Here is a 24,972-nt window from a genome sequence, read left to right on the forward strand (position 1 = left end):
TAAGTGTATCTCATGCCTTAAGACATACTCATACTTGAAAAAATATTTGTTTATCTGACATTCAAATTTAGCTGGGTGGAGAAGGCAATGGTACCCCACTCCAGTACTCTTGCCTGGAGAATCCCATGGACGGAGGAGCCTGGTGGGCTGCAGTCCATGGGGTCGCCAGGAGTTGGACTCGACTGAGCGACATCACTTTCACGCATTGGAGCAGGCAATGGCAACCCACTCCAGTGTTCTTGCCTGGAAAATCCCAGGGACGGGGGAGCCTGGTGGGCTGCCATCTATGGGGTCGCACAGAGTCGGACACGACTGAAGCGACTTAGCAGCAGCAGCCTCTATTTTATCTGGCAGTCCTACATAGGAGTCCCTGGGTATATTTAAGAGGTCTGCTAATTAGATGACATGTGTTCATTGAGTATCTACTATGGACACAGAATTGGGGTGGACTAACTGGATCTTCCCCAAAACTCACTCTTTCTCAGTCTTTCTCCCAGTAGTGTCCACCATGTCCACTGCTCACCTTCTCTCCCTTCCATCCATCAGTCAGTTCATCACTCAGTTCTGTTAATTCCTCATCCGAAATGTCTCCTAAATCCATCCTGTTCTCATTGTATCTGTGGGCTACAGGATGGCCTCGGAACTGGCAGCTGCCATCACATCCTTCCAAGGCAGTCTCCAACAAACAGCTCAAGTGATCTTGTTCAAATATAATTCAGATCATGCTATTGTTGTTGTTGTTCAGTCGCTAAGTCATGTCTTTGCGACCCCATGGACGGCAGCATACCAGGCTTCCCTGTCCTCCATTATCTCCTGGAGTTTGCTCAAGTTCATGTCCATTAAGTCGGTAAGGTTATAGTCCTGCTTAAAATGCTGAAAATCCTCCATGCCTTCCCATGCCTTTAGGATGAATCTAAACTCCTTCACCTGGTCCACAAACCCTGGCAGCCTGGCACTGCCTACCTCTTCCTCTCCCAATCCCCAGCGTGGCTCCAGTCATTTCAGCCCTTCTTCCCATTTCCCAAACCTGCCAACAATTGTCATGCCTCAGGGTTCTCATCCTTGTGTTTGTTCTTCCTCTCTGATTAATTTTGGATAAGCCCTGGACTCAGATGCTTTTGTCCAGTTATTTATCTTAGAGCAATGTGATGTGATTGGAAGGCTTCTGATTAGACTGTATTTTTTGAAATCCTTGGACTTTCCTGGAGGTCCAGTGGTTAAGACTGTGTGCTTCCATGGCACGGGGCACTGGTTCAATCCCTGATCAGGGAACTAAGATCCCATATGCTGTGCAGCTCGGTCAAAAAAAAAATATCAGAAATCCTACTCCAATTAGGACCTCTAAATCTGCATGGATTGGGGAGAAATCTGTACCATGGATTTCAGTTTCTCCGTTTATTCTACAGGAAGTTTTTGTTGAACTGTCCCTCCGAGGGACTCTAGGAGCGTGAGTTGTGGAGAGACCAAGTGATGAACAGCTCAGTGGACTGTCGGGAAATATTTTCCATTCCTGATTCTTAGGACAAACTGATATCCTATCTGATGAAGCCAGTTTTTAAAGCCTAAGACAGAAACTTGGACAGGGTATCTTCTAATTAACATGGGATTGACTTGAGGGAAAGAGGCAGTATGGAAAAGAAGAAGAAGGAAAAAAAAGCCTCACAATTTAGATTTTAAAAATGAAACTGCAGGGATCTTCCCTGGTGGTTCAGTGGGTCAGAATCTGCCTGCCAATGCAGGAGACACGGGTTCAATCCCTGATTCAGGAAGGTTCCCCATGACGAGGAGCAACTAAGCCTATGAACCACAACTGCTGAGCCCACGTGCCCTGGAGCCTGTGTTCCTCAACAAGAGAAGCCGTGGCAATGAGAAGCCCGAGTACCAAAGCCAGAGAATAGCCCCTACTCGACGCAACTAGAGAAAAGCCCACAAAGCAATGAAGACCCAGCCCAGCCAAAAATAAATAAAATTAAAAGAATAAATGAAACTACATGCATGTCAAGAACTATTAAGAAATGAGGTTTTTCTAATGTCTTTATAGAATCACGTCTCTACAGAATAAAAGAAGACATTTAAATTTTAAAATTCTGTTTAGATGAAGTGTAAATGATAGAATTTGGGGAAGTCCCTGGTGGTTCAGTGGTTGAACTCAGAACTCTCACCACCAGGAGCCTGGGTTTGAGCCCTGGTCAGGGAACTGAAATCTCTCAAGCTTCGAGGTGTGGTCAAAAAAAAAAAAAGGTAGAATTTAACTAGCTGAAACATTTTCAAGGAAGTTAAGTCACTGTAGAAATAAGCAGTAATTTTTAGAACACTTTGAACTTAAAGGAAAGTTTTTTTTCTTCTTTTCCATACTGGCTTTTCCCTCAAGTCAATTCCATGTTAATAACATACCCTGCACAAGTTTCTGTCTTAGGCTTTAAAAACTGGATTCATCAGATAGGATATCAATTTATCCTAAGAATCAGGAATGAAAAATATTTCCAGACAGTCTACTAAGCTGTTCATCCCTTGGTCTCTCCACAACTCACATTCCTATACAGTCCCTTGGAGGGACAGTTCAGCAGTTCTTCCTGGAGAATCAAAGGGATAAACTGAAATCTATGGTACAGATTTCCCTAGCATCTTGGAGCTTAGAAGTTCCCATCGTGGCTAGAAGGGGGCGGGGCCTAGTGGGGCGGGGCCTGGGCCGCGCGCTTGCGCGCAGAGAAAAATTATTAAAAAAAAAAAAAAGAAGTTCCCATCGTGCTAATGCATGGACTCTGGGCTTTTTTCTCTCATAGGATGACTCTGAGGTCCCATTTACTGAAGAGGATTATCGAAGAAGAAAGCAACATCCTAATTTTCTGGACCACATAAATGCTGAAAAAATGGTTCTCAAATTTGGGAAAAACGTAAGTCTCAAGTAGTAGAACCTTTTGAGTAGGAAAAGCTCTTTTGGGACCCGCTTGCAATGCCCCTGCTCAGGACCATTCCACATGCTCTGCATACATATCTTAGCTGGCTCCCTCTCTCTGCATTTAGGTCCCACGTCCTTACACTCACAGACCTCCAAGCTTCAGGCTCCCTCAGAGAGGCCGTGTCCTGGCCCAAGTTCTGGCCCAGCCCCCTAAGATGGAAGCCTTGTGTGGGGTCCTCAGCAGAGCCCAGTGTAGATCCAAAAGGTCGAGAAGAGGCAAATAACTCAAGAGTGGGAATGTGTGTGTGATGCGCAAGGTCTTCGTTCCCCAATCAGAGACTGAACCCTGTCCCTTGGCAGTGAAAGCACCAAATCCTAGCCTCTGGATTTTCAGGGAATTCCCTCTAAGATGAGGTTTATATGCACTTTTCAGAGTAGATGTAAGAAATAAATGAGATAGAGTCTGGGAAAAGGGGGAAATGCAGTTTCCTCTTCCTCATTCCCACTTTGGGGCTTCCCAGGTAATTCAGTGGTAAAGAATCTGCCTGCCTATGCAGGGGACGTGGTTTCTGTCCCTGGGTCGGGAAGATCCCCTGAAGAAGGAAATGGCAACCTACTCCAGTATTCTTGCCTGGGAAATCCCATGGACAGAGGAGCCTGATGGGCTACAGTCCGTGGGGATCACAAAAGAGTCAGACGTGACTTAGCAAACAAACAGCAACAACATGTGGGGTCTAGTTCACCAGCCGCGCCCCTTCCCCCCCACCCCACCCCCGCCCCCCGCGTTAGGAGCGTAGAGTTTTAGCCACACAGGGAAAGCCCTGTGTACGTACATAATTATTCTAATTTCACAAATGCAGACTTTGTGGGAAAGAGGTGTCAAGTGGTAGGGAGCTGTGACTGAAACCTGGATCCATCAGACACCAAAGCCTGTGGGTTTTGTTATTTTTTTCCTGACTCCAAAACTCCACCATTCAATAGAGTTCATCTTGACACATCTATGTCACTGATTGTTGACATACCTCTAGCTGAGAATTCAACAAAGATAATAGCTTGTTAGCCTTCACTTGCAGAAAATTTTTATCATTTTGAAATCCATATATTTTAAAATTTTTTAATTTCTCTATATCAAATTATATGACAGGGATGCCTTGGTGATGAATAAACAATAACAAGCTAAAAATTGAAAGCTTGCTTTCCGTGTACCAGGCACTATGCCAGATGTATTACTTACAGTACCTCATGTAATCCTCATATACCTCATAGGTAATCCTCACAACGTTGTGAATTAAGTGATACTATCATTAGCCTCATTTAACTTACGTACATTTGTATGGAACCCCCAAACCTCTAAGTTTTCATCCACTGCTATTTTCCCATAGTCACGAGACCGTCAGTAATGGTAGGTAATTATAGTTCTAAGACGACACCTAGTGGTCTCAGAGAATATTACACAAGGAACTCTGTTCCCAAAACTGTGCTTCTAGTAAATTTTTTTCTTTTTTACTTTGGCGATACAAACACTGTGAATATAAAATATTTGAAGAAAAAAAATATGATATTAGGAATTCTAATCCATTAACTTATGATCTTAGCCAAGTCATTCAACTTTTGGAGTTAAGTAGGTAATATAATGGAGAAGGCAACGGCACCCCACTCCAGCACTCTTGCCTGGAAAATCCCCATGGACGGAGGAGCCTGGTGGGCTGCAATCCATGGGGTCGCTAAGAGTCGGACACAACTGAGCGACTTCACTTTCACTTTTCACGTTCATGCATTGGAGAAGGAAATGGCAACCCACTCCAGTGTTCTTGCCTGGAGAATCCCAGGGACGGGGGAGCCTGGTGGGGTGCCGTCTATGGGGTCGCACAGAGTCGAACACAACTGAAGCGACTTAGCAGCAGCAGCAGCAGGCAATATAAAAGGGTTTAGACTAGACAATCTAAATTTCTTCCAGCTCCAAATCCTGTATTATATTAAACCTGTCCCAATGGAAAATCCATGATTTCTTGATCACTGGTTGAGAAGGCATGATCACACATGCAAAAATAATGGGAGTGAGTGTTAGTCGCTCAGTCATGCCCGACTCTTTGAGGCCCCGTGGACTGCAGCCCACCAGGGTCCTCTGTCCGTGGGATTTACCAGACAAGGATACTGGAGTGGGTTGCCATTTCTTCTCCAGGGGATCTTCCCAACCCAGAGATCGAACCCGGGTCTCCTGCACTGCAAGCAAATTCTTTACCGACTGAGCTACGAGGGAATGTGAATGACAATCTAAAATGGAGAAATAAGGGAATTCCCTGGCGGCCCAGTGTTTGGGACTCTGCATTTTCACTGCACCGGGCATGGGCTCAACCCCTGGTCAGGGAACTAAGATCCGGAGTGCCTGTGCAATGTAGCCATAAATAAATAAAATGGAGAAACAGCATCATCTTAGTATCTTTTTTTATTATAAGAACATGACATATGTCCCATGCTCTAAATGACACAATCAAAATTTAGGGTTTTTTGTCCCTATTTTTCTTTTTAAATTTTTTCTTGATTAAAATATAGGTAATATACAGTGTTGTCCCAATCTCTGCTGTACAGCCAAGAGACTCAGGTATACACACACATGCATTCATTCTTTATTTTCTTTTCCATTATGGTTTATTACAAGATATGGAACAGAGTTCCCTGTGCTATACAGTAGGATCTGTTGTTTACCCATTCTAAATGTAATAGTTTACATCTACCAACACCAAACTCCCAGTACACCCCTCTTTCTTCTCCCTTTCTCCTTGTCAACCACAGTCTATTCTATATGTCTGTGAGCCTGTTTCTGTTCTATAGATAAGTTCATTTGGGTCATATTTTAGATTCCATGTGTAAGTGATATCATATGTATTTGTCTTTCTCTTTCTGACTTACTTCACCAAGTATGATTATCTCTAGCTGCAAATGGCATTATTTAGTTTTTTTTTAGGGCTGAGTAGTATTCGATGGTATATATGCACCACATCTTTATCCATTCCTCTATTAATTATCCCAAGCTTTGTTAGCCACTCTTTTCTGAACAATTAGGAAATAAGGTTGCTCTGGCCAACGTGTTCATCCTAATAACTCTTCTTTAACCTAGTGTTTTTCATCAAGTAGATAGACCCTTGGAAAGAATCTTGTAACTCACATCCGTTAAGATCCTACTGTGTACCAGGCACTGTGGGTAGGAGCTGGTCTCACAGCCATGAACAAAACAGACGTGGTCACTGTGTTCCTGGGGCTGGTTGTCCAGTATTTATCTACTGTCACCACATCAGCAGCCATCACACTCATAGTTACAAACTATACTATAAACACCAGACTATGGACCAATTTTGGAGAAGGAAATGGCAGCCCACTCCAGTATTCTTGCCTGGAGAATCCCAGGGACGGGGGAGCCTGGTGGGCTGCCGTCTATGGGGTCGCACAGAGTCGGACACGACTGAAGCGACTTAGCACCAGCAGCAGCAGTGGGCCAATTTAGCATTTTGAGGCAAGTTCATAAGCTTTTTAAATCCTTTGCGGACTTTTGTTATCACGTTCTCTAGGACAGGCAGGAAAAGCTGGGGGACCTGGTCACCGTGCCCTTGCCTTGCTTATCCCCCGGCCCAGTTGTACAGGAACATAGATCAGTTACAATTCCCTGTTGGCTCAGCTGGTAAAGAATCCACCTGCAATGCAGGAGACCTGGGTTCAATCCCTGGGTTGGGAAGATCCGCTGGAGAAGGGAAAGGCTACCCACTCCAATATTCTGGCCTGGAGAAATCCATGGACGGTATAGTCCATGGACTTGGAAAGAGTCAGACAGGACTGAACGACTTTCAGTTTTCACAAAGTTCACTCAAAGACCCCAGTTCTCTCATACTGGTGGTGGTGGTTGGGGGGTGTTCCCATCTCTACTTGGGTTCCATCTTCACTTGGGTTCCATCTTCATTTCACAATTCTCTCTTCAACTTAGCAACATCCAGCCGCCCCAAATCGAATCTCAGTGGTGGTAGGGTGGGGGTTGTCTGTACTGATAATTGTACTTCAGACACCAATGAGCGTGCTCTAATCAGCTGAAGGATTAACAAGAGGCCAGGCACACAAAATATGTTAGGAGTTTTTGAAAGAGGTGATGAGACTTACTAAACTGCTCATTTAAAAAAAAATCACTAAAATAATCTGATTCACTGCGATTTATAATACTACATTTAGCTTTTCTTTTGTATTTTATCTCATAGGTCAGAAAATTTGCCACTTATGTAGTTGCTGCTGGACTTCAGTATGGAATGGAAGGAGGCATCTTGCATGCTTTTTTTAAGGTATGACTTTTCTATAACTATGAGGATTTTTTTTAAGATGGCAAATTTCTAAATATTTATTTTTTTCTAATTTATTTATTTTTCATTAAAAAGAAAATCTTTCCCAGGGTTGGGCCATTCAATCCCATGACTGGTGCCACTGACTTAAACATCAGTGTCCAGTGGAACTCCCTCTCCCTCTGCAGGTCCAGCACCTCAACGTGCGTGTTTCACAAATCCAAACTGTATCTATGGTCACTTCCCAAATCTGCAGCTCTTCCCGGGGCCCCATATCAGAAAAGTGGGCCACCTTGCACCCAGCTACACCAACCAAAGCCCAACTCCTCCCTCCTTCTCGTCCACCACGAGATCCTCAAGCCCCATGGAGACAGACTCCCCAGAATTTCCCTTTCTTCAACCCAGCACTCCCAACTCCCCACCCACCCTCTCTGGACGAGATTACTTCATCAGTTAGATAGATCTTTTTGGATGTCTCCAACTATGGCTGTCTTTGTGAGCTGTAATAGTCAGGCACATGGAACTGGGGAAAAATGCTTTTGATTTTCTTTATTTTAGCTAGCTTGGTTGGGTGAAGTCCCTGCATTACCAGTGTTTGGAGATGAAACAAATGTCATTCCAGCCAGTCACATGGCTTAGGTCTCTCCATTTAAACTCTTACTTCCCATTATCATCCCTTCACAAGAAAGTGAAAGTGGAAGTGTTGGTCACTCCATCGTGTCCAACTCTTTGCGACCCCATGGACTGTATGTAGCCCACCAGGTTCCTCTGTCCATGGGATTCTCCAGGCAAGAATACTGGGGTGGGTTGCCATTCCCTCTCCAGGGGATCCTAAAGCAAATCCAGTCATTTCACTTCCCTGCTTAAAGCCCTTAAATGGTTTTCCCCAAGTCCAAAATATCCAGTGATCTGCTGAGGCCCCCACCCCTACCTCTTTCACTCAGGATAATTAAACAGTACCCACACTATCTATTTACTGAAATCTTTAATGAAGGGAAAAGACAAGGATTTGGACTCTGTGAAGATCATGGTTCAAATTCAGTGTAAAGGACTTATCAGAAGTCTAATTCCTGAAAGGTACTTTATCCACTAAGCATTTCATCTACAAACTGATGATAATAACCCCCAACCAGTGGGGGTACTTTGAAATTTTAATTCTCATAAAAATAAAAATTGAAGACATTATACATACTGCAGTATGTTCTGTCTATGTAGATAACAGGCAGATGACTACTAAAGATAGCTAATGAAAAGTATTTCAGCCCTGAGGTTGCACTTCATTTCTTTTAATAGGATTTGATTAACTAAATCTCATCAGAACTGATTTATAAAACATCTTAAGCTGATTACTTCATCAGTTAGATAGATCTTTTTGAATGTCTCCAACTATGGCTGTCTTTGTGAGCTGTAATAGTCAGGCACAAGGAACTGGGGAAAAATGCTTTTGATTTTCTTTATTTTAGCTAGCTTGGTTGGGTGAAGTCCCTGCATTACCAGTGTTTGGAGATGGTACAAATGTCATTCCAGCCATTCACGTTCTTGATCTAGCAGGGTAAGTGTTCTCCCAGCCGTGTGACTGCCCTAGAATTAACTGACCGACGCATTTGTTTCTTACCAAGTGCTAAGATCCTCATGCGTATTATTGTATTTCTTCTTCACAGCAACCCTAAGTAAACGGTACTTTTATCAGCTCCACTTTGAAATAGTGTCTGTCTGATGAAATAGTGATGAAATACTATTGAAATAGTGTCTGATGAAATAGTGTCTGTTATCTAAGAGTTCCCCACTTCCGACAGCAAGTTCAAGTTCAGGTTCACCCTAGGAGCACAGTTGCACATCTTCCAGTGTTTTTCAGACTCATAGAGTATCCCCAGATCCCCATATCCTTCTTTGCACATGCTGACTTAAACACTAGGTAAGAGATGGGTTCAATTTATTTGCAATTCATCACACCTGCATTTCGAGTTCCAAGAGCTTCATTCTGTTATCCCCTTGGCTCACCCCACAGGAGGAACCAGTGCCTCTCTGAGAGTCTTTCTGGTTTCTTTTTCTTTCTCTCTCTCTCTTCTCTTTTTTAAATTTGGCCATGTGGCTAGTGGGAACTTAGTTCCCTGACCAGGGATAGAACCCATGCCCCCTGCAGTGAAAGTGTGGAGCCCTAACCACTGGACTGCTAGGGAATTCCCCCTCTCTGGTTTCTAGATCCCTCTCTTTCTCTCCATTATTCAATTAGTCCCAATCCCAGGCAGTATTTACTGGGAAACAATGAGACTTAAACTTCAGGACCCTTCCCCTGCATGGGTCCCTTCCACAGCCCTAAACTTAATCTTCATTACTATTCTCAAAGAAGGATTCCCTAAGCTTCAGACTCCACTCAAAACCTCAATCTGCTCCAGGCCACATTAACACTGAACATGGTGAGGCTGAGACAGACTCTTCTTTTCTGCAGAAACTTTACATTACCACGTTATCAAGTTTTAAAGATATGAAAGCATCTTACATTATTAAATTAATTAAATTATTCCCATTACACAAGGACTCAGGGGCCCTTTTGGTAGAATTTTTTTCCCTGCTAATTTCTTGAAGATTGTCAAATATTTAACAAAGGAAGAAGCTAAAAGAGGCAATGTTCTGTGAAATTAATATAAAACAAATATGAAATAGAGATTTAGACAGGTGCATTTGTTTTATTTCCATTTGACTAAGGGAGCCACGATAGAGGTAGAATCCACAGTCTCGTGACAATCTTCTCTTCACTGTTGTTTCTTGGGAATTGTTTTTCATCTGTGTGCAAATCCCTGCTCTGCCTCAGTAGCTGTGTGAGTTTGGGGAAGTTGCTTAACTTCTCTGGGTCTGATTTTCTCATTTGTGAGATGGGGATGATAATAGCCTTACTTGAGTGTTGTGAGAATTCAGTGGGGTAAAACCTGGGGTAGCCCACAGCACAGGGTTGATGGCATTAAGCCCTCAGAAATGTTGGCCGTCATCCATTATTAATCCAAGGTGGGAAGTCTAAGCCACTCCATGCTATGTGACTTAAGGAGTCATAGCTTCTGTGAATTCATGTCTTACTTTGTGAAAGACCTTCCCCAAAGCACTGTCATGAGACTTCATTGAGGTAGTGGGTGAACGGACTTCATCGACACAAGTCCTGACAGGGCTCAGCTACTCTTGTAAGCAGATGGATCTGGTTTCCAATCCTGGCCCTTCTACCTTCCCAGTAACTCTTCAGCCCAAGAAATGTCACTTAACTCTTTACCAGCCTCCTCCTCTGTAGCCTGGGGACCATCATTCCAACCTTGACCTTGTAGGAAAATGAAAGTGAGATAATCCACTAAATCGTCAAAGCCCCTGGCCCGTGGGGGTAGCAATCAGCGAATCCTATTCACATAAACAAACATCTCCTGTATTTACTCCCTCTGGGGATGATGCTCCCTGGGGGTCTGCAGAGTGATGGGGGTAGCAATCAGCGAATCCTATTCACATAAACAAACATCTCCTGTGTTTGCTCCCTCTGGGGATGATGCTCCCTGTGGGTCTGCAGAGTGATACAGAACATCATAGACCACGTGCCGAAGCTCCGCTACCTGGTGGCTGTGGACGAGTCAGTTCACACCCTGGAAGACTTTGTCAAGGTATAGCCGTGTCATCCCAGGCTGGGTGGCATCTCTTAAATCATTTTACCCCAGCCCCTCAAGGTGGAATCAGAGGTGCTAACAAGATTGGGTGTAGGGTGGGGGTGGGGCCTAAAATAGAATATCCTTAAACCCAAGCTTGGGCTTCCCTGGTGGCTCAGTGGTAAAGAGTCCACCTGCCAATGCCGGAGACTTGGGTTCGATCCCTGCGTCAGTAAGAGCCCCTGGAGAAGGAAATGGCAACCCATTCTAGTGTTCTTGCCTGGGAAATCCCATGGACAAAGGAGCCTGGCAGGCTACAGTCCACGGGGTCTGTACAACAACAAAACCGAAGCTTACTATTTGCATCTGCAGTATATGTATGCTTGGAGGGAAATGGCAACCCACTCCAGTATTCTTGCCTGGAGAATCCCAGGGACAGGGGAGCCTGGTGGGCTGTCGTCTGTGGGGTCGCAGAGTCGGACACGACTGAAGCGACTTAGCAGCAGTAGCAGCAGCATACATATGCTGGGAAATTACAACCATGATAGTCTCTCCCCAGTATATGCACGGAAAGGAGCAGAAAAGGCCACTGTAGGGTTCAGACACAAATCACACACCGGACTACTAGAATCTGTGACCTGTGCCCCAGAGTACTGATAATGGTCAAGTTCTCCAAACCTACTGGCAGCTTCCAGGAGCTCTGATCTTTGAAGATCTCCTCTCCTCTCCAGGCTGCTCTGGCTAAAGGTCACCTTGTGGCCCAGCTGGCTCAGCCAGTGCAGCCTTCCTTTGCCCCTCCCCAGGGCACCCCCTGCTCATCTTTTATGGGAGGAGGGTCCCACACAGAGCAGCATGTGGGATCTTAGTTCCCTGACCAGAGACGGAAGCTGGGCCCTCTGCAGTCAGAGTGTGGAATCCTAACCACTGAACTGCCAGGGAACTGACCCCTACTCACCTCTACGGTTCAGCTCAGGGGCTTCCGCACTGGTCCACGGGCTAGGACTCGAGCTCGCGCTGCAGGAGGTGCAGGCCGATCCCTGATGGTGGAAGTACTTCCTGCCGAGTGCGTGTGTGCTCAGTCGCTTAGTCGTGACCAACTCTGTGCCACACTATGGACTATAGCCCTCCAGGCTCCTCTGTCCACAGGGTTCTCCAGGAAAGAATACTGGAGTGGGTTGCTATTTCCTACTCCAGGGGATCTTCCCGACCCAGGAATCAAGCCCATGTCTCCTGTGCCACCTGCATTGGCAGGTGGATTCTTTACCACTGAGCCACCTGGGAAGCCCGCCGCTTGCTGAAAGGTGTGGCCAAAACAAGTAAATAAAGATTCACCTCAGACCTCTTCCTCTGCACCCTCGCTACCTCCACCCCACCTCCCCTGCAGCCCCAGCACCTCGTTTCCATATTCCTAACATCAGACATTACACACCAGCATCTGAGTACCCGTCTGTCTCTCCCTTTTCAGATTGGGAGCTCCCTGAGGGCAGGGATCGGGCTTTATTCATCTCTGTGTCCAGTTCCTGTTGTGCCGTGAGGATCCTTTGCTCTGTGTGGAACTAATAAACCAGTTCATGTCCTCAGGGCTCTCCCCTGTTGCTTTGCAGATTTTTTTTGTATTCAGTTATGTTTGCATTTATTTGAGAAATTTTACATCAAAATCTTACAGGTCAACCAAAATAATATTTCTGTTTTTCTCTAACAGTGCATCAGTAAAAGTACTGGCCCTGGGAAAATCCAGAAAGTACCCAAGGAAAATGCTTTCCTAACCAAGGACTTAACAGTTAGTATATGAGAGATTTTTTTGTGTTTTTCCTACTCTTTTCCTGAAGGTATTGCTTCTTGAGAGATCTGGAGTCAGAGGATCTGGCTTGCGGGTTCATTTCAGCTCCTCCTTTACAGTGGAAATTCAAACCTGTAGCAACTTCTTCTCTTCTGTGAGCCTGTTTTTTTTTCTTTTTTTTCTTTGTTTTCTTTGTTTGTTTGTTTTCCCTCTGAAAATCCTTCAGAGATCATGATCAAAAAATATATTTGAAAGCTGTCTAATGTATAAAATGCTATACAAACACTACATGCTGTTCTCTTTGGCTCCTCTCTAAAATTCAAAGAGGAGGCTGAATTTCTGATCTCATCACTGCAACAAGAAGAGGACAGTTTTAGCCATGCAGTGCATTCTTCCAGCTTGTTTTAGGATATAATCTTCCCTTAAGAAATAAATTCTAGCGAAAGAGTTGACTGGGCATGATTCCGAAAGGACTGATATCGTTGCTTGCTTCTGAGAAGCAGAACTGGGTGGATGGTGACTGGGGCCAAAGAGGGCACTTTGCCCCTCTACTATTTTTTTTTTTAAGTGTGAAGTATAGTTAATTTCCATTGTGATGTTCGTTTCAGGTGTACAGAAAAGTGATTCAGTTATATGTACATATATCTATTTTTTTTCAAAGTCTTTCCCCCTTAGGTTATTGCAAAATACTGAGTCGAGTTCTGTGTATGACACACTAGGCCCTTGTTGGTTATCTACGTGTATATAGTAGTGTGTATGTTTGCCCTGCACTTTTTGTTCTTTTGGATTTTGAACCATGAGATTGCAATACTCAAAAAACTGGTAGAGTTTTTAAAAACCTTTTTTTTTTTAAAGGAAGAAATCTTCCACTTGCACTTCTAGTATCTCTCTACCATTTTTTTTTTTTTTTTTTTTGCCGCACTGCATGGCCCAATCCATGCCTCCTGCAGTGGAACCACAGAGCCTTAACCACTGGACCACCAAGGAAGTCCCTCTCCCTACTCTTTGTTTGTGTAACTGTGTAAGGCAGGACACCGCCCATCACAAGAGAGCAAGTGTGGGGAGACTTTGGGGTCACAGAGTCTCACAGCAGGTGCTCTGTCAAAACTTGTCATTCAGTCGCTAAGTCGTGTCCAACTCTCTGCGACCCCGTGGACTGCAGCACGCCGGGCTTCCCTGTTCTTCACTATCTTCCAGAGTTTGCTCAAACTCATGTCCACTGAGTCAGTGATGCTGTCTAACCATCTCAGCCTCTGCCATCCCCTTCTTCTCCTGCCTTCAATCTTTCCCAGCATCAGGGTCTTTCCCAATGAGTTGGCTCTTCCCATCAGGTGGCCAAAGTATCAAACTTAGAGCTGTCTTCACTGACATTCATGTTTAGCAAATGCGTCCATATTTTTCTTCAATAACTTCGGTGATTTAGGTTTGTTATAACTGTCGGGGGAGGGGGCTGGCAGGAGACAAGTCTTTGACGTCCTTTTCTCTCTTAGCAAGAGAATATTGACCACTTACTGGTCAATTTGAGGATGGAAGCACTCTTTGTGAAGGAGAATTTTAACATTCGATGGTTCGCTCAAGCAGGATTTGTGGAAAATATCAACAGCATCCTCAAAGAGTACAAGCAAAGCAGAAGATTATTGGTAACTATAACCACTTCCTATTTAAGCTTCTGATTTAAGCAAAGTACATGAGGCTTTGGTGTAATTACACCAATGGAAGTACTTTTCTTTCACATGTCTGAATTTCTAAATTCAAGTTCTTTATCACGTCTGACCCGTTGTTCAGGTCTAACAATCCGCATCTATATTCTATTGGAAACTTGCCAATCGAATATTAAAAATTTTTGAGTTGACACTGATGACCGTTATGCTTGACACCAACTGAACATGATAGTGAGCCCCAGACTGAGTGTCACAGAGCCGTCTCTATAAGGGAAGATGTCAGGTCCCTCAATGGTCCATGTTTCACCTGGGTATCCATCTGGGTAGGTAGGAGGTAGGGAAGGCTGATGATTACTTTGATCTTTTCTGATTGGCCAGGGGATTTGCTGGTCATTTTAATTTTTTTTTTTTTTAAGATTTTTGTTGTTGATGTGGATCATTTTTAAAGTCTTTATTGAATTTGTTACAATATTGCTTCTGTTTTATGTTTTGCTTTTTGGCCACAAGGCATGTGGGAACTTAGGTCCCCAGCCAAGGATCGAATCTGCGCCTCCTGCATTGGCAGGCAAAATCTTAACCACTGAATCAGCAGAGAAGGCCCTTCTGATCGTTTTAGCAATCACAACTTGCCGTAGATATTCTTATCTCCATATTCCAGATGAGGAAACCAAAGCTCAGAGAGATGGAGCAATTTCTTCAAGGTCACACAGCTAGTCAGGGATTCAGACTAGCTAAGATGCCAACTTAGCTTGAACGGCCGAACTGTGGAGCCTCCACAGCTCCATCTCTGAAGTCAGGTAAAGGCAGCACTTGCCCAGATCTTTGGATTTCTCACAGGGAGGCTTTCCCAAGATGAGAGTGAATATGACAGGAGAAAGCATTTAGAAAACTACAGTCCACGAGGAACAGGTGCCCTCAGGTTGCCATTGTGCATGGAAATACTGAACAAAAGCCAGCAGAGTTGCATTTGTAGCCTAAAAATCATACTCTCTGGAAAATGATGCCTTGTTGAGAATCAGTAAAAGATGTACCAACTTGCAAGAGAAACGATGATGCTTTTAAGCATCTGAGACACCCACGATGGCTGTCCTTGGAGACTGTCCTGAAGCACAGAGCAACTCAAGAGGTTAGACTAGTGTTGTCATCTGTGGGTCAACTTAGAACAACACCAAGTCAGAGTGGAGGTAGGACAAGACACCTTAAAGAGACCATGTGGTTTCTGATGAGCAAAACTGGACAGAATATGATAGAAGGAGTAAGCATACCTAAAGATTAAAGTGAGTCTGTCCATCCCTGGGGCGTTGGTGAGCATGGCAGCATAGAACAGCAAACACGACCGAGGGCAGTGTAGACAATGCCATGCCGGTGGCATTGAGCCAATGGCCCCCACAATCCCATTCCTTTAACAAAGCAAAGCCGGCCCTGTGCAGAGCCAGGTGCATTCAGCCACCTTGATCTATTGCCACTCAACAGTCCATTCATCCAACTCTCACTCTGATCAAAGCTCATCAAACTATTTTCTATACGTGTCTGCCTTGAGGGGTAATATACCAAACACGAGCCCTTGGAGTGTCCTGAGCCCAGTGGCAACCCTACTTGTCATTATAAACGAGTAAACTACCAGCTCCTGCTTTGTACCCTGATAAGGTGGCTTCTCTGATGGCTCATCGGGTAAAGAATCCACCTTCAGTGCAGGAGACGCAGGAGACATGGGTTTGATCCCTGGGTTGGGAAGATCCCCTGGTGGAGGAAATGGTGATCCACTCCAGTAGTCTTGCCTAAAAAATCCCATGGACAGAGGAGCCTGGCAGGCTACAGTCCATAGAGTCACAAAGAGGCAGATGCAATTTAGCACGCAGCACACAAGGTGAGCATCCCTACGCCAGGAGACAGATCCACTCTTGGTGTGTGGGTGACACAGGCAGGTGAACCTGCCCAGTTGACCACCGGCCCTCACGTCTTGGTGAAGGCACCATGTGCCCCTCGGAGCCCAGCTCTGTGCATCAAGACTCAGTTCCAGTGTTGCTCTGCTGACTCCTACCCTCTCATGCCCACCACCTTGGTCATCGCCATCACCCTGAGAGCCTGCCCCTGAGCAGACGAGATCATTCATGTCCACCACACCTTACCCAGCACCCCTGCAGGGCCTCTGCTCACTCCCTTCACAGCCTGACAAATAGTAATAACAATAGTAGTAGTACTAATAATGATAGCAGTAATCATGATAATCAACTCCATGTATGAAATTATGTAAGCTTTAAGCACATGGACACTCTGCCCATGGAAATTTCTTTTCTTTGGCATGATTTTTTTTTTAATTTAAAATTTTGAAAATTTGCCTTGCAAAATACCAAGCTTCAGTTTCACAACCATTTGAACCATTTCAAAAGAAATGACTTATTTGTCACCGGTATTTTTATTTCTGTTAGAAATAAACATTTGCTCACCAGTTATGAATGTAGTGAGCTTCTTTAGCATCCAAGCAAGTTTTTCAGCAGAGGAAATTTTTTTTTAATGGGTGTATTTTTAAAAAAACTAGAATAAATTAACTGGTTTAAAAAGGAAAAGATAATTCAAGACCAAGTTTAATCCAGAAACAATGTTCAAGAGGCAATAAATTAAGCACTTTCTAAGAGTAGACTAGAAACTCTTCTCTGTCTTTGCTGTCTTTACAGGGGTAACACTGCAAAGGTGAAATTGTAGTGTGTAATGCTCAACTACTTTGCTTTTTTTTGTTTTTAAGTACTTTTAGGGTGCTCCTGAGCACAGTTTGCTGTGTCTTGTCCCCCATGCGCAGATCAGGACACATAGTAGATGCTCATTAAACACCAAGAGAAAGTGACTCTGGGCTCTTGATGAAGCAGTGAACCGGCCTGCGGAATCCTGAGACTTCAAAGGGCTGATCCTTGAAATAAAGATCTCGCTTAGCTGCAGATCATTCAGAGGCCCTGTGTCATCCCTTTTCTCCTCTTTTAGCCGATCAAGATTTGCATTCTCGGTCCTCCTGCTGTGGGAAAATCCAGCGTCGCTGAAGTTTTAGCCAAATACTATAAACTGCACCACATTAAATTGAAAGATGTCATCTCTGAAGCCATAGCGAAACTGGTAACAATTTTAGCAACTTTATTGGGGATTTCAATAATTTAAAAATGCCTTTTCTTAGTCTTATAATTAAGAAGTCACTGATCTTCTGTGGCATCCTTCAAAGAGATTTGTTATTTTAACTGGAGTTTGTTGTCAGCCCCTATTATGAAAACACAGAATCCCAAAGGGTTTTCCTTCGTAAGGTGGAAGCATCTTTCATGGGTGGACTTTAAACTTTTGTCTGTCTCTAGTTGTTGCTCAAAATATATCTTGTATTCTCTCTGTTGACTGGCGGTTTTGTTATTCTTTTTAAAACTGTATAGTTGTACAATTTAAAAATTGTATAGTATAGTTGATTTATAATATTGTATAACTTACACATGTACAAAGTGATTTACAATTTTTAAAGATTATATTCCATTTACAGTTATTATAAAGCATTGGCTATACTCCCAGTGTTGTACAGTATACCCTTGTATCTTCTTTTAGAAATAATAGTTTGTGCCTCTTACCTTTCTGCCCTTACGTAGCCCCTCCGCACTTCCCTCTCCACATTGGTAACCACTAGTTTGTCCTCTGTATCTCTGAGTCTGTTTCTTTTTTGTTATATTCATTAGTTTGCTGTATTTTTTAGATTCCACATATAAGTGATATCATACAGTATTCGTTCTTCTCTGTCTGACTTATTTCACTTAGCATAATGCCCTCCAAGTCCATCCATTTATTGCAAGAGGCAAATTTTCATTATTTTTCATGGCTGGGTAGTATTCCATCATGTGATATAAATACATATCTGTTGATAGACCTTAGGTTGCTTCCCTATCTTGGCAATCATAAATAATGCTGCTGTGATTGAGGTGCATGCATCTTTTCAAATTAATGTTTTTATGGTTTTTGGATATATGTTCTTGTTTAGTCACTAAGTCATGTCTGACTCAACGATGCTTACTAGGTGGTGTCCGTGGGTAGAGAGAGTGTTGATTCTTAAGTGGTTCTGGCATTAGCACAGAAATAGATTACTCATCTAAAAGAGAGTAAGAAACCCACAAGATGCTCATCTGTCCCATAGATACAAGCATCTTGACCACTTTTGCATGCCTGTCCTTGAGTACCTCCCCTGTTTGGGTACCAGCCTTTTCCAGGATCATTTGCCACAAGGTTTAAGAGTAGCCAATCAATGCAGGACATCACGCTATTTGAATATCTTTGTGATATATAGGAGGCAATCATTACACCTAAGGATGTAACAGAAGGAGGAGAAGAAGAAGGTGAAGAGGAGGAAGAGGAGGATAATGTGGAGGATGCTCAGGAGCTCTTGGAAGGCATCAAGGAAAGCATGGACCAGAACGCAGGTAACCATTCTGTGATATTCTTGTAACAGTCATATTCTTGTGACAGTGATAGTCTTGTGACAGTTGGGTTTTGCCCTTGTTATAAAAACAACCTTGTGTTGTTGTTCAGTTGCTAAGTTGTGTCTGACTCTTCAGCCTCGTGGACTGCAGCACTTTTGGCTCCTCTGTCCTCTACTATCTGCTGGAGTTTTTTCACATTCATGTCCATTGAGTTGGTGATGCTATCACATCTCATCCTCTGTTGCCCGCTTCTCCTGCCTTCAATCTTTTCCAGCATCAGGATTTTCCAGTGAATCAACTCTTTGCATCAGGTGGCCAAAGTATTGGAGCTTCGGCTTCAGCATCAGTCCCTCCAATGAATATTCAGAGTTGATTTAAGATAAAAAAAACTTGATGGGAAAGAACTACCTAAGTTTTAAAAAATTGTGTGTAGTCATCAGTCAGTTCAGTTCAGTTCAGTCGCTCAGTCATGTCCGACTCTTTGCGACCCCATGAATCGCAGCACGCCAGGCCTCCCTGTCCATCACCAACTCCCAGAGTTCACCCAGACCCACGTCCATCGAGTCAGTGATGCCATCCAGCCATTTCATCCTCTGTCGTCCCCTTCTCCTCCTGCCCCCAATCCCTCCCAGCATCAGAGTCTTTTCCAATGAGTCAACTCTTCCCATGAGGTGGCCAAAGTAGTCATAAGTATTTGTAAAGCATCAAAAACTGTAATTAAACAGCAAAGGACATATCAGGAAAAAATATTTACCACCAAATATGACGAAAAGTTAATAGTTAATAAAATAATAAGAAAATCATTAAGTCCTGAATAGGAAAACATGGATGAAAAACTTGGGCCAATGATTCACTCATTCAGGAAGAAATACAAATAAACAGAAAAATTATCTCACTCACATGATAATTTTAACCAGTTTGTTGAACACATGCATTGCAGTTAAGTGTCCCTTTAAACGTAAACTCTGTACTCATTCTTCCCTTGCCCTGGAATGGTATTTCAGGCTGGTCCCACTGCAGCTTTTAGATAATAAGTAAATGGCGTCTCTGTTTGTTCATACTTTAAGAAGGTCATTCCAGCCAAATAATCATAAATGAGGTTTTGAAATGAGATGTCTTTAAGGAAGCTTGCCACCCAGGCAGGAAAGCATCAGCAGCAGTTAGAAAAATAGAAACCATTTCATCTTTACATAATTGAGATCCTCCATCAAACGGGTAATACTAGCATTGGCTGTGAAAGTGAAAGTCTCTCAGTCATGTCTGACTCTGCGACGCCATGGACTGAACTCTACAGGCCAGAGTACTGGAGTGGGTAGCCTTTCCCTTCTCCAGGGGATCTTCCTGACCCAGGGATCGAACCTGCGTCTCCTGTGTTGCAGGAAGGAGGACAAAGGTGCAAAAGGGCTCTCCCCTTGAGGACCGCCCACCGCCTTCCCCTGGGGCACAGCTCTGGGCTGCCGTCTGTCTCTGGTCTTCTGACACTCCCCGTACTGTCCCTCCAGATGCTCTTCTTACTAGCTATTTATCTTCGGGACTCCTCACCCTCCTCCCAACTCTGTTTTAACCCTCCACTTCCTCCTGGCCTGCCCCCAGGCCACTCCAGTCCAGTCTATAGGGCGGAGAATATGCTTTTTTCTGCATACACTGAGGGTTCACTTAAACCAGCTAGCTTTCTGAGTCTGGGTTTTTGCTTTGATGTAGGCCAGGTGGGGCCACACCTAGGTGGCTCAGAGGTTAAAGCGTCTGCCTGCAATGTGGGAGACCTGGGTTTGATCCCTGGGTCGGGAAGATCCCCTGGAGAAGGAAATGGCAACCCACTCCAGTATTCTTGCCTGGAAAATCCCATGGACGGAGAAGCCTGGTGGGCTACAGTCCACCGGGTCGCAAAGAGTCGGACACGACTGAGCGACTTCACTTTCACTTTCAGGCCAGATGGGGAGGAAATGAAAGTCAGAATCCCAGAGAGATTTCCCAGAGATAAAGGAAATAACCCTAAACACTCATTGGAAAGACTGGTGCTGAAGCTCCAGCGCTTTGGCCACCTGATGCAAAGAGCCAACCTCTTGGAAAAGACCCTGATGCTGGGAAAGATTCAGGGCAGGAGGAGAAGGGGACGACAGAGGATGAGATGGTTGGATGGCATCACCGACTCGATGGACACGGGTTTAAGCAAACTCTGGGAGACAGTGAAGGACTGGTGTGCCACCGTTCACGGGGTCCCAAAGAGTTGGAGACAACTTAGCAACTGAACAACACTGAGCATTCACTTATACCAGCTGGTTATCTGAGTCTGAATTTTTGCTCTGGCTGGGCTGGGTGTGGAGGAAATGGAATTTAAAATCCCAGAGGTGAAGGGCAGAAAACACAGGTCAACACTTTAAGATATGACACTGCCCTTGCCTCGCCTGTTTCCTTTGTAGCCCAGTTGGTTAAGAATCCGCCTGCAATGCACGAGACCCTGGTTCGATTCCTGGGTCGGGAAGATCACCTGAAGAAAGGATAGGCTCCAGTATTCTTGGACTTCCCTTGTGGCTCAGCTGGTATAGAATCCGCCTGCAAGTGGGACACCTGGGTTCGATCTCTGGGTTGGGAAGATTCCCTGGAGAAGGGAATGGCCACCCACGCCAGTATTCTGGCCTGGAGAATTCCATGGACTGAATAGTCCATGGGGTCGCAAAGAGTCGGACACAAATGAGCGACTTTCACTTTCACCTTTGCCTCGCCTGTGACAGTGGGGAATCCCTATCTTGGTTTCAGAGTCTTGCAGTGTCCCGGCTCTTACCATTCAGGGGAGAGGAAGAAAGCAAAACAAGACATTCCATTGTGAGGACACCTGTGGAGGAAGTCTGGCAAGGCCACTTGGAAGGGTGGGGCCTGGGGTTTGTAGGAATCCACAGGTGATCGTGGTCATGTGTACATACGCTGTAAGCCTGGGGTCTAAGGCCAGAACCAGACAGACACGGGACAATGTTTATTGACAGAATCATATAGTTGGTCTTTGCAAAGACCCGAAAGTCTTATCCAATAACTTTGTGTAAACAGGGTGACATGAAGTACTGACTGGACTCTTTTCATGTCCCGGTGGGGGTGACCACACAGAACAAGAATTATGGTTGAGAGCAGTCATTGCGTCACCAAAGTTCAAGAAGGGCCTGTCCTTGGCAGGAGATTCTGTACTTCCCACTGATGCTGTTGTTGCCATTCAGTCGCTAAGTCACGTCTGACTCTTTGCAACCCTATGGACTGCAGCACACCAGGCTCCTCTGTCCTCTGCTATCTCCCAGCGTTTGCTCACATTTATCACTCACTGAGTCAGTGATGCTATCAAGCCGTCTCATCCTCTGCCACCCCCTTCTCCTTTTGCCTTCAATCTATCCCAGCATGCAGGAGAGGCCAACTGGATTAGTAGCCAGGGTCTCCAGTTGGTGCTAGTGGTAAAGAACCCGCCTGCCAGTGCCAGAGACATAAGAGACACGGGTTCGATCCTTGGGTCGGGAAGATCCCCTGGAGAAGGGAGTGGCAACCTACTCCAGTATTCTTGCCTGGAGAATCTCATGGACAGTGGAGCCTGATGGGCTCCAGTGCAAAGGGTTGCAAAGAGTCGGACTGAAGCGACTTAGCATGCACAGGGAGGGAGGCAACCCTCCCCGCTGTCACAGGCCCACCCTCCCCGCTGTCACAGCCCACCCACCCGCTCACTTCTGACAAGATGGCAATAGTCCAGTCAGTCCCCCGTAACCCCAGGAAAGTGCTTTTTTCTTCAAGCTTGTTCAAAACTCCTTCCTATTCACATTTACCTGAAACTAGAACACAGACCCAGGTTACGTTTAAACAAAAGAAGACCTGTGAACCCATGGTGCAAACCTCTGGAAATTTCATAGCATGAAGAGGCAGAAGTCCTCACCTGACCCAGTGTGTCATCATTTGAGTCTAAGAACTCCAGCAAGACAGAACTCACAGTCCTGCAGGGAGGCACCTCCGAATTCTTATCGATTCGTGATTCCACTCCCGTTGATCCCTGACTATGCAGCCAAAATAAGGACTTGTTTAAACCACAGAATTCACTAACTAGTTCTAGATCCTTTTTGCATTGTGGATTTGTTGAATCTGGTTGGTGGGATTCCAGGTGATCGGCAGACTGGCCTTTTAACTTTTCTGTGGGTTTGAAATTAAAAAGTTGGGGACAGGGTGAGAAAAATATGTAAATGTATCAACGTTGTAGTGTCTCTACTGTGCATGCATGCTAAGACACTTCAGTCGTGTCCAAATCTTTGTGACCCACTAGGCTCCTCTGTCCATAGCTTCCTCCAGGCAAGAATACTTTAGTGGGTGGCCATGCCCTCCTCCAGGGGATCTTCCCGACCCAGGAATTGAACCCTGTTATGCATGGATTATTTTAAAGACCTTGTTGAACCTTTTTTTTTCTTTTTCCTGTATTTTGGCTGCACTGCTTGGCATGCAGGATTTTAGTTCCCCAACTAGGGAACTAACTGGCGACTCCTGCAATGGAATTGCAGTCTCTCTTAACCACGGGACCACCAGGGAAGTCTCCCTGCTATCTATGTTTAAACTGTCTTTAGCAGTTATAATTATGGGTTAATATTAGCATTTAAATATTACTGTTATTTGAAAGGCAGACTTAAAATTTAACAAAAAAAGAAAACAATGAAGCTGTGTGGTGTTTTAAGGCCTGTCCAGCAGGGCTGTGCTCATTTATTTTAAAGCAGAAGTAACTGTCACCTTCCAAAATGCCCCGGGCCAGCCAAGGTCATGGCTGTATCTCCAGGAGGTCACAGTTCTCTAGAGAAAGGCACCTGGACTTGGCCCTTTGTGTACTCACATTCCATGGTTATCATAAACTGCTACTCAGGGCTTCCTCGGTGGCACAGTGGGTAAGAATCCGCCTGCCAGTGCAGAGTGCGCAGGTTCGATCCCCGGTCCAGGAAAATGCCACATGCCTTGGGGCAACTAAGCCTGAGCACCACAACTACTGAGCCCGTGTGCCACAGCTACTGAGGCCCACATGCCTGGACGGCGTGCTCCGCAACACGAAAAGCCACCGCAGTGAGAAGCCCGTGCACCACGGCGAAGAGCAGTCCCCATTCGCCGCAACTAGAGAAAGCCCACGTGCAGCAACGAAGACCCAGTGCAGAAAATAAAGATAAAATAAACTGCTGCTCAAGCCCCCTTCTGGCATATTGAACTCTTAGTTCTGAAACAAACAGAACAAATGGCCAAGCTCATTGCCTGAAATAAACCAAGGGATGCCACAGAGGAGGCTGAAGCTAGATTTCTGAGTATGTGCCTTTCCTTATCAGGGAAGCTTTTGAGAATTGGAAATACTGTTTAAATAAAACTCATCTTTGGATATCAGTGGATCCTTGACATTTTTAAAATGTGGCTTTATTTCTTGACAGCACTGTGAACCTTACTGAAAAGGAATGTCAAATCACTTTGAGGAATTTCATTATGTTAAATAACATCTTTATCTTTTTGTCTCTGCCATAATATTTAAGTTTCTGAAAGACGTGATTATTTTCTGAATCAATTACCACCTAATGATTTGTGTGACAATGAAAGGTGGAAGAAAGGAGAGCTGTTTTCATTAGATCATCTCGTTGTCGTTGAATAATAAAAAAGGCTTCAAATTATTTTATATTATACATCCACTGATAAGCTGAAAGTATAGTGCTGCCCTAGGAAGAGTTTCCGGAGAAGGCAATGGCAACCCACTCCAGTACTCTTGCCTGGAAACTCCCACGGACAGAGGAGCCAGGTGGGCTGCAGTCCATGGGGTCCGCTAAGAGTTGGACACAACTGAGTGACTTCCCTTTCACTTTTCACTTTCATGCATTGGAGAAGGAAATGGCAACCCACTCCAGTGTTCTTGCCCGGAGAATCCCAGGGATGGGGGAGCCTGGTGGGCTGTCATCTATGGGGTCGCACAGAGTCAGACATGACTGAAGCGACTTAGCAGCAGCAGCACCAGGAAGAGTTTCAGAGATCAGTTTCTAAACTCCCCAAACTTGCATTGTTGTTTAGTTGCTCAGTCCTGTCTGACTCTTGGGACCCCATGGGCTCTAGCGCATCAAGCTCCTCCATCCCTGGGATTCTCCAGGCAAGAACACTGGAGTGGGTTGCCATTTCCTTCTCCAAAACTTGCATTACCATAATGTATATATTAAGCCATATAAAGGCAGGGCTGTTTTTTAGAAGTGATAGCTGTTCAACAGTTAACAATGGAAGGATAGATGAATATT

The 24,972-nt window shown here is 44.7% G+C and overlaps 1 protein-coding gene across 1 annotated transcript in view; it reads left to right on the forward strand.

The window, feature by feature from the left end:
* Positions 1-24,972, forward strand: part of AK7 (adenylate kinase 7) — a 68,015-nt gene that overhangs the window by 29,666 nt on the left and 13,377 nt on the right. Inside the window, exons 5-12 of the mRNA XM_019983944.2 lie at positions 2,784-2,894; positions 7,141-7,221; positions 8,682-8,770; positions 10,763-10,853; positions 12,538-12,615; positions 14,106-14,255; positions 17,253-17,381; positions 18,580-18,712. Coding sequence (XP_019839503.2) covers positions 2,784-2,894; positions 7,141-7,221; positions 8,682-8,770; positions 10,763-10,853; positions 12,538-12,615; positions 14,106-14,255; positions 17,253-17,381; positions 18,580-18,712 — 862 coding nt within the window. The remainder of the gene's footprint in view (positions 1-2,783; positions 2,895-7,140; positions 7,222-8,681; positions 8,771-10,762; positions 10,854-12,537; positions 12,616-14,105; positions 14,256-17,252; positions 17,382-18,579; positions 18,713-24,972) is intronic.

This window comes from Bos indicus, chromosome 21, assembly GCF_029378745.1.
Source record: "Bos indicus isolate NIAB-ARS_2022 breed Sahiwal x Tharparkar chromosome 21, NIAB-ARS_B.indTharparkar_mat_pri_1.0, whole genome shotgun sequence".
NCBI lineage: Eukaryota > Metazoa > Chordata > Mammalia > Artiodactyla > Bovidae > Bos > Bos indicus.